At 44.5% G+C, this 10,352-nt stretch overlaps 1 protein-coding gene across 1 annotated transcript; it reads left to right on the forward strand.

The window, feature by feature from the left end:
* Window positions 1-7,946: 7,946 nt before the first annotated feature.
* On the forward strand, window positions 7,947-9,095 carry P2ry4 (pyrimidinergic receptor P2Y4). Its single transcript, XM_027935839.1, has one exon. The coding sequence runs from the start codon at window positions 7,947-7,949 to the stop codon at window positions 9,093-9,095; it is 1,149 nt and encodes a 382-aa protein (XP_027791640.1).
* The last annotated feature ends 1,257 nt before the right edge of the window (window positions 9,096-10,352 follow it).

A 10,352-nucleotide genomic window follows, 5' to 3' on the forward strand; every position in this document is an offset into this window, starting at 1 on the left:
ACTCAGGTCCATTGTCCCTCAGTAAGAAGAAAACAGATCTGCTAGTCTGTAACTCATTATTATGATGGAACTTGTCATTATTTCTTTTCTAGGAGACTGAGAATTTCTTTACTAAGGCATACTTTCCAGATAGTAAAATACAAAAATCATAAATGCATCTCAATGAAATTTAACTTACTTGGCAGGCTGAAAAATAGCCCCCAAAGATATCAGATCCTAATTCCTGGAAACTATAAATGTTACCTTATATGAAAAAAAGGACTTTATAGATGGGATTAAATTAGGGTCTCAAAATGGGCAGATTATTCTGCTTTATCAAGGTGAGCCCTAAATGTAATCACAAGTCTCATTATGAAAAAGAGGCAGAGGGAGATTTGACGACAGAGACAGAAGACAATATGAAGACTGAAGCAATTGATCCACTGTTGGCTTTGAGGGTGGAGAAAAGGGGTCATAGGCAAGGAATACTACTCTAGAGGCTGAAAAGGCAAGGAAATAGAGTCACCCCTGTAGTCTCTCATGGCCACAATGTGACTGTTGCACTTTAGGAGCAGCCCTGATGACACCTTAATTCTGGCCCATCGGTACTGATTTCAGACCCCTGCCTTCTTGAAACTGCAAGAGAATAAGTGTGTATATTTTAAGCAGCCAAGTTTGTGTTAATTTGTTACAACATCCATAAGAAACCACATGTGACCACCACCCAGATGAAGATATTGAACAGTTCCATCTCCCCCAAAGTTCTCATGTGCTCCTTTTCAGTTAGTAATTTCTCAAAGAGAACTATTACTATAATTTCATTCTGACCAGAAGCACTTGGATTTTACAAGGATGCAAGGGTAAAAAGGCAAAGGAATATACCTCTAATTATGGAGTTTCCCGTCCCTAGGAGAGATTGGTGGGAGAAATTTTGTGATCCTTACCCACCCTCACTATGCACGCTGAAATAAGTAAGGGTCTTAACACACATGATTGTTTACCAACTCAATAGCCATTTCTCCCATTCTCCTGGTGGGCGGAATCCCCAATTTTAAGGTACTCCGCTCTCCTCCTGTGCACTCCTTATGTCAGCCATGGTTGTTTCATCCCCTTGACAGTGACTGGTTTACTTATAGGCATGATGAAATTCAGCCCATGGAGATGTGAGGGGAAGTATGCTGGCAAGATTCTGAAAAGGTTTTCTGAATGCTAAAAATAAACACAGGAAGAGAGGCCTTCCTCTCTTCTTTATAAATATTGCCAAGTTTTGATACAATGCTTGAATTGCAATGCCCATGTTGTGACCATGGGAATTACTGAACAACATGCTGAGGGTTATAGATCAGAAAGATGGAAAGAATCAGGATTTTTTTTTTTTTATGACATTGTCGAACTGCTGAATTAGCTAACTCCAAAGCCACACTCCTGGACTTACGTGCAAGATAATACATTTCCTTTTTTAAAAGTCAGCTGAGTTGGAGTTTTCTGTTATTTCAACTGAAAGCAAGCCAACAGATTCAAGTGGGATGTGGACAAGGGTATTAGCTCAGTTGAGGAGGATGGAAAGGAAATAGATAGAGCAAGTGGTAGAAACAGAAATTTCCTGCACTGTCCTAGTTGCTGATCAAAGTGGTTGTGTCTCTCTTCTAAGGTTGTTAACTGTCTTGCAGGATATAGAACAGACATTTAGAAAGACAAAAGGGCACACTACAGAGGAGACAAATGGACAAAGCTAACTTAGGTACAATTGTTTGGCATCAGCCACTTTCCCATGATTTTATTAGTCAGTTTGGATTATCCAGGGTTGCTCAGATTACTGCTTTTTTCCATCAAGATTGAGTGACTATCTTGTTCCATACTCTCAGCAGGTTCCCTTAGTTTTTCAACTGGGGTAAGCCTCTCACAACCTACACATACACACACATTTTAAAAATACTGGAGATTGAACACAGTTGCACACTACCACTGAGCTACACCCCCAGCCCCCTTTTTAAAAATTTTTTTATATTGAGACAGGATTTTGCTAAGTTGCCAAGGCTAGCCTTGAACTTGAGATTCTTCTGCCTCAGTCTCCTGAGTCCCTGGGATTACAGGTGTGCTCCTGTTGCCCCCAGCTCCACCTATATTTTAATTCCTATTAACAATGGCAAGAATGATAATTGCATGGCACTGTGCTGGAATGCCTTGCCTAATTTTCTCCTTGCAACAACCTAGTTACTAGTATACTCATTCTGCTACAAGGAATGGAGGTTCAGGAAGACTTGTTCACAGTCACACAGCTCGTAGGTAAGGGAGCCAGAATTCAACCCTAGGATTGTCTGACTCCAAAGCCTGCATTTCTTCCCAGTGTATTACTTACCTCCCCTTCTTTATTCCTTTTTTCCTCAGATTACTGCTTTTTTTCCATAAAGGTTGAATGACTATCTTGTTTTATACTCTCAGCAGGTTACCTTAGAGAAAGAGCTAGAAAATGTGTCTTTCCCCACTTTCCTTCTTTGGTTTCCAAGTAAAATAACATGCATTCCAGACAAACTGTTGTCATCAAGACATTTATGGATATATGAGGGACCAAGAGGGATAGTACTATAAGGAAAAAAACATTGGAGTAATAGTAGAATGGAAGAGTATCTGCAGTAATGGTATCCACACATTTATTTCTCTCTGTCAAAGGAAAGACTATAATAAACTTGTCCTACATACTAAATTCCAGACGTCAGTGGAATGGATATCAAACACCCAAGTCGACATATACTGGAGCACACAACATATATGAATCTTAGATTATAGATGTAGAAACTATTCAACTCAACAAACTACAGTCATTCATTCATCCAGCAGATATTTATTGAATTATGTGCAGGGTACCTATTTTCTTGTTATTTATTTATTTAGGCAGTGTTTTAGTTAGCTTTTTTTTTCTCACAATGATTAAAAGACCTAACAAGAACAACATAGAGGAGGGAAAGTTTATTTGGGGCTCACGGTTTCAGAGGTCTCAGTCCATAGATGCCTGACTCCAGACCTCTGGGCTCAAGGTGTGGCAGAACATCATTGCAGAAGATTATGGCAAAGGAAAGCATCTCAGGACATGGAACAGGAAGTAGAGAGAGGTCTGCTCATCAGGGACAAAATATATACTCTAAAGGCAGATCCCCAGTGACCTACTTCCTCCAGCCACAACCTATCTCCCAGTTAATCCATATCAGTGGACTCAGCCATTGATTAGGTTATACCTCTCATAAACTAATCATTTCACCTCTGAACATTCTTGGCATTGTCTCACACATGAGCTTTTGGAGGACACCACATATCTAAACTATAATAGGTGGCACTGGGAATTGGACCCATGGGCACTCTATCACTGAGCCATATCCCCAGCCCGCCCATTCATCTCTCTCTCTCTCTCTCTCTCTCTCTCTCTCTCTCTCTCCAACAAATTTTATCTTGATACAGGGTCTCACTAAGTTGCTGAGGCTAGTCTTAAACTTATGATCTTCCTGCATCAGCCTCTCAAGTCACTAGGATTACAGGAAGTGGCACAGCACCCAGCTTCTATTTTCTTAACTCTGAACTGGAAGGCAGTTTTTGGACAACAGCACATATAATTTGGAAAATATCTAAAACACCTGGAAAACTTTGAGAAAGAGGTAAGAAAAGGTATATGTCTTCAAAGAGCTTGGGATACAGTGTGGGGGTGGGAAGGTTGGGAGCAAATGAACAAAACACAAATGAGTATAGTTCTAGGCATGTGTGCCATAATCTCTGTAGAAATCAAATATAAGAATGTGAGAGAAAGAGAAATTTTAAAAAACGTTTTAGTTGTTTATGGAAATTTATTTAATTAATTAATTTATATGCAGTGCTGAGAATTGAACTCAGTGCCTCACACATACTAGGCAAGTGCTCTACCACTGAGCCACAACCCCAGCCCCAAGATGAGAAATTTTGATCAGAGAGAGATCTATATGTTGTAGTCTCTTGATCATTAGAATTATTGATAACATCTAAGTGATAGTTGAAATCATGAGAGTGGATCCTCCAAGGCGGGGAGAGAGGGAACAGAGGTGGTGAAAGGGAAGGGAGGAGAGGAGAAGAATCCCCTTAAGAGAAGGGCCACATTTGGGGAAAGCATGGCAAAATAGAGCCAGGGAAGAAGTCAGACGGAACATCCAGAGGAATAGGAGAAACAGAATAATGCAAAGTCGCAGAAGCCAAAGAAGAGTTTCAGAGAAAAGAGCAAGTCTGGTCTGCAGCGCTGCATTCATTTTGCCTCAGGTGAGGACAGTAGAAGCTCAGGCTGGCGGTTGGGAAATATTGGGAGAGGTCTTTTCCCAAAGTAGCCACTGGGCGGCAGTGGTGGCAGCAGCAGCAGCAGCTGCTGCAGCTGTGTCCAGGGACAAGCAGAAACTCACAAAGCTATCAGGTGAAGGAACTGTAGCAGAGCTAAGAAGGCCTAAAGAAGTAGGAGCAGGAAGCTGGATCAGGCAGAGGCTTTTCTAGTTTGGTGTTTCCTCTTGGCTGTTCACCAAGCCTTGAGTCAGACTTGATCTCCTCTGAAGAGGCCATATTCAACCCTGGGAACAAAATACTATTTTAAAAGCCTTATGGATTTGTGGCATTTTATGGCTTACAAAGTGTTTCCACACCTATTAACCAATTCATATTCTGAAAACTCCAAAAGGTTCAAATTATTATCCCCAATTCACTGGTGAAGAAACTAAGTTACAAAGCGGTGCTCATGGTCACACAACTAATAAGCAGAACAAAGATTTTTTTTTGTACCAGAGATTGAACCCAGGGATACTCAACCACTGAGCCACATCCCCAGCCCTTTTTAAAATATTTTTATTTAGAGACAGGGTATCACTGAGTTGCTTAGTGCCTCCCTAAATTGCTCAAGCTGGCTTTGAACTCACAGTCCTCCTGCCTCAGCTTCCCAAGCTGCTGGAATTATAGTTGTGTGCCACTACACCCAGCCAGAACAAGGATTTGAACTCAAGTCTTTCTAGCTCGAAAACCTGAGCTTTTAATGCAGTATCACAGCAGTTAGCTGTCCAGAATTCAGGATATGACTGTTCTTCCACTCCTACTTTTGTTTGTTTGTTTGTTTGTAGTCGGGATGAAACCCAGGGGTACTCTACCACTGAGCTACATGCAAGGCCTTTGGGGATTTTCTTTTGAGGCAGTGTCAATTGCTGAGGCTAGCCTCAAACATGCAATCCTCTTGCCTCAGCCTTGTGAGTTGCTGGGATTATAGGCATGTGCCACCTCACCTGGATCACTCCTACATTTTATCCCATGTGCTACCCTGCCACAGGGCAGGATCTCCAGGTTTTCCCCATCCAGATTCTAGAGCCTCTTTTTCAGGCCTGTCTCCTCCTCTCACTGAGGATCCAGCTGGACAACATTCTTAGGACCTGAGAATCAGGTTCAGAGTCTTCATTACATTCCAGCTGCATTCACAGTGGCTTCTGCTCCAGCCTACTCACCCCTCCCCAAGATCACTGCCCACCTCTTCTTCAGAGTTCTCCAGACTCAGTTTGCAAGGGTGCCTGAGACAACCATACTTAATGAAGCCTTAGTTAGCTTCAGGAGCCCCAGAACCACAGCTTCTGACAATTCAGTGTTCCTTGGCATTAGGCTCTCAATAATCTAGGCTTCTCTCTATGCCTTTTCCACTGCATTCAGACCAGGGTCTCTGAGAGTGATGAAGAGTGATAAGGCACTGTGGAGGAAGGGGTGGAGTATGTAAGGGAAATTTATTGGCTAGCACCTATAGGGAGGCATGAACTGCCTCCTTGCCACTTCCTCTTACCTGTGCCATAGGTCTCTCAAACTTAAAAGATGAAAAATGAATTACCCCTCTTTCTCCAAAATTGCTTTTCTCACAGCCTTACTACAACTGTCAAGAGGACTTCCATTCTTCCAATTGCTCAGGCCAGAAACATTGGAGTTATTCGTCATTCTTTTTTTTTCTCTCACACCCCTCATCAGTAAATCTTGTCTCTACTTTCACAGTGCATCCAGAATCTGACCACTTCTCACCACCTCTGCCGATCTGGTCTGAGTTACCATCATCTCTATTGCCAACAGCCTCTTGCCTGGTCTTGCCTGTGCCCCCAGCCCTGCTGTCTATTCTTGACATAGAGCTGGCCAGTGAGCCTTCTACCATGTAAGCAAGGACATAGCGATTTCCTCCTCTAAACCCTTAATGGTTTTCCATTCTCTCAGTAAAAGACAAAGAGTTATAATAATGGCTTCCAAGGACCTTCATGATCTAGTCCCTGCCAAACTCTGACCTCATCTTCTACATTTCACCTTCCTCACAGCACCTGGTGTTTATTCAAGTCACTCCAATATTTAAAACAGCAATGCAATTCTCTCTTCCTCTTTTCCTTTCCTATAGCCCCTCGCTCCTTTATTTTTCTCTACAATGATGATTGCAATCTATATATTTTATGTTTTAATTTTATTGCCCCCCCCAGTAACATGTAAGCACATTAAGTTGGGTGTTATTGTCTGTTTTATTTTCTCCTAGTGAACTACCAGTGTCTATAACTGAACCAGGCACATAGAAAGCTCTCAGTAAAAATTTGCTGATACTCTCCCAGATCATGACCAGTAGTAGCTTAGAGGGGCAAATAAGGATAGCAATTATGTCATGGATAGTAGAGTCTCATCCAAAGGCTCAAATCTTGATTTTACCACTAATTAGCATAATTCTTAAACTATCTACACCTTAGTTTTCTCCCTTGCAAAGTAGGGACAATAATAGAACCTACAACAGAGAGCCTGTGAGGTCATTAATAAGTATGAAGTCCTTAGAACAGTGCTCAGACATAGTAAGGCTATACAAACATTTGTATAATTATATTCATATGGAGTTAAGATATATATCAGTAGTTTCAGTTTTCTAAAATCTTTCAACCTGTTGTCTTGCAGTTCCCATGTTAAAATTCTTGTCCCATGTTGCTACTCACTTCCACAAACTTATATGATCTTCCTGTAATTTAGTTATCTCTAGTGGCCTGGCTTCTTTCTCATCTGCAAACTTGGATATTTCCTTGTGTGCTCGCACCCACAATCATTTCAAAGCTGTTAAATAGTAATCTTGTTGGGCCCCAGTTTCCCAATCTGTATGCTGAGTGGGTTGGACTAGATAAATCTTTAAGGGCCTTTCTATCTCTGACAATGTTCCAGAATGGGACAGGAGGAGAGTCAGGCTCCACCTTGAGCCCCACCCCCTTGGATATGCCCTCTGTCTACCAAGGGGGAAGGGTGACAGAGTCAGCTGGGCTCAACTTCAAGGGGAACAGGTAGGAGATTTACCAAAGTTCTTGTGCAAGGGTGGCGATGGAGCTCTTGGGCTGCAGGCAGGTGTTGGGCGGAGGTATCAGAGGCAAAGAGAATATAGAGAACTGGAACCAGGGCAAGAGGAGAGGTAAAGCCACTGTGGGGAGTGATGCCTCTCTTCACTGGGACACAGCTGTGATGATGAGTTATGAGACAATTTGGGCTTGGGCATCTTCCCACTTTGGATAGTACTAGTTGGCTTCCATCCTTTTCAGCTAGCCAAGCTCTGTAAGACAGAGTCAGTTGCAAAGTAAGAACAATCCAAGCCCACTGACTGCCCTACTGAGCTGAGTCCCTGCACTGCCTGCTGCTCACCACTCCCTGGGATGGACCATGAAAGCTCCCAGAGGGGCTGGACTGGTCTGAGTTGCACCTGGATGCATGCCCCCCAGTTCTTCCCAGTGCTTCAACCAGTATTCTCCCTATCCTCTGCTTTTCCCCCCATTTCCACATTTTTTTACTGGTGCATTAGTTTTACATAATGATGGCATTTGTTGTTACATATTCTTACATGTACACAATCTGTTTTCTACCTTTTTTCCCCCAGGTCAGGACTGGGAGACCAAGGAAATACAGCTACTCTCATTTCCGCTCTCTCTACCTCTAGGGGGGCCATGGCCAGAACAGAGTCCTCGTTGTTCAGATCTCTAGGCCCAAGCCCAGGTCCTGGAGATGATGAGATGGAGCTGGATTGCTGGTTTGATGAGGAGTTCAAGTTCATTCTGCTACCTGTGAGCTATGCAGTTGTCTTTGTGCTGGGCCTGGGCCTCAATGCCCCAACCCTCTGGCTCTTCCTTTTCCGCCTACGACCCTGGGATGCAACGGCTACCTACATGTTCCACTTGGCATTGTCAGACACCTTGTATGTGCTGTCGCTGCCCACCCTCGTCTACTATTATGCAGCCCGCAACCACTGGCCTTTTGGCACTGGGTTTTGCAAGTTCATCCGCTTTCTCTTCTACTGGAACCTCTACTGCAGTGTGCTGTTCCTTACCTGCATCAGTGTGCACCGCTACCTGGGCATCTGCCACCCACTGCAGGCACTACGTTGGGGCCGCCCTCGTTTCGCAGGCCTCATCTGCCTGGCAGTTTGGTTGGTGGTAGCTGGCTGCCTCGTGCCCAACCTATTTTTTGTCACAACTAGCATCAGGGGGACCACCATCCTGTGCCATGACACCACTCGACCTGAGGAATTTGATCACTATGTTCATTTCAGTTCAGCAGTCATGGGGCTGCTCTTTGGCTTGCCCTGCCTGGTCACTTTGGTTTGCTATGGGCTCATGGCCCGGCGCCTGTATCGGCCCTTGCCTGGGGCTGCACACTCGTCTTCTCGTCTCCGTTCTCTCCGCACCATCACTGTGGTGCTGACGGTCTTCACAGTCTGCTTTGTGCCTTTCCACATCACTCGTACAATTTATTACCTGGCAAGGCTGTTTGAAGCTGACTGCCAGGTATTGAACATTGTCAACGTAGTCTACAAAGTGACTCGACCCCTGGCCAGTGCTAATAGCTGCCTAGATCCTGTGCTCTACCTGCTTACTGGAGACAAGTATCGGCGCCAGTTTTGGCAGCTCTGTAGTGGTGGCAGACCCCAGCCCCCCAGAGCTGCCTCCTCCTTGGCACTGGTATCTCTGCGTGAGAATAGCAGTTGCAGGTGGGCATCCACCCACAGGACAGCAGCTGCCCTCTCCTCAGAGCAGAGTGATTGTAACAACGGAAGCTGGGAAGTGAGACAAAAGGGGGTGAGTGCAGGGCAGAGGTGAGGGAACCCCTAAGTGACAGTTTATAAGGAGCTGCAATTGCCCTCTCCTTTTTAGCTAAAGATAGTAGCAGTTGCTCCTCTGCCTGTACTTCTTTTTCTTTATTTCTGTCCCTTCCTGGGCTCATTGGTCCTGTTTCTTGATTCTGCAAGGCTTCCCCAGATCTTTTTTCCCCATGTCCTCCCACAGCATGCATTTCTCCAGCCAGACTAGAGCCTTCAACTAGAGGGTGGAGATGGTGGGGTAATCTAAAGATCGGCCTGATTTATCTCATGATGATAGCCAGAGTCAGGAAGTATGGACACTGGCATATCACAGATGCCATATGTGCCATGTGTAGCAACCACACCCACTTCCTGGTTTCCCCTTGAAGACAGGATGGTCTTGCCTACCAAGGTGCCAAAATAGGGTGCAACCCCAGGCAGCCTGCATACCAGGGCCCCACATGCAGCAAGAGGCCTGCCTGGCACTATTGAACTGGTAGGTAGTCATGAAGTAGATCCCGGCCATGGGGTAGGGACCCTGAGGAACCTCAAGGGGCAAGGCCCAAGTTGATAACAGTCTTTGGAACTGGAATGGGGATTGGATCTCCTTTATATTGTTTGCTCAGAATGTATTTGATAGCTCTCTTGTACTTAATGAAAGGGAGAATGGATGTTTCAGACAGAGAGGGGGAGCTCTCACATCTATGTGAATCTATAAATTCCAGCACTAAGGGGCAGAGCAGGTTTGTACAGAAGATGAGGTAGTGACAGGCTTTGATATCCAGAGCCAGTTCTTCACTTTGTCTCTCTGCTTTCTCTAGCTCCTGCCCCAGACAAATGATAAATCTGCCCTCAATTCTTTCAGATCAGGCTTTAGGACTTTGAGGTCAGGGCCGGGCACGGGGACTGGTATGGATCCCCTCAGAGTTTCTCACCCATTCACTCCTCCCCTCCCCAAGTGCAGTCTTAGCATTTACAGGTTTATAGGATTGGGTGGGATTATGGAACTTGGGAAGCTAACCTCTTAGCCTTGGGAAATAAATTTCTGTGAGAAGAGTGAGCTCACATTTTTCATGCACCCTCCCTCTGAAATCACCTTCTAGCTTATTTGGTCTCCTGAGTCAGACCCCAGCTTTGCCTTTCTTTTATCCATCCTTGCTGACCTGTGTCTGATCTCTTACTTGTCTAGCAATACCAAATTGTTATTGGCTTCTGAGGGATCTCCCCCTACCTCTCTAAGAGAGTAGGGGCTGGACTGTAGGGAAAAAAAAATGAT

This window comes from Marmota flaviventris, chromosome X, assembly GCF_047511675.1.
Source record: "Marmota flaviventris isolate mMarFla1 chromosome X, mMarFla1.hap1, whole genome shotgun sequence".
In the NCBI taxonomy this organism is placed as follows: Eukaryota; Metazoa; Chordata; class Mammalia; order Rodentia; family Sciuridae; genus Marmota; species Marmota flaviventris.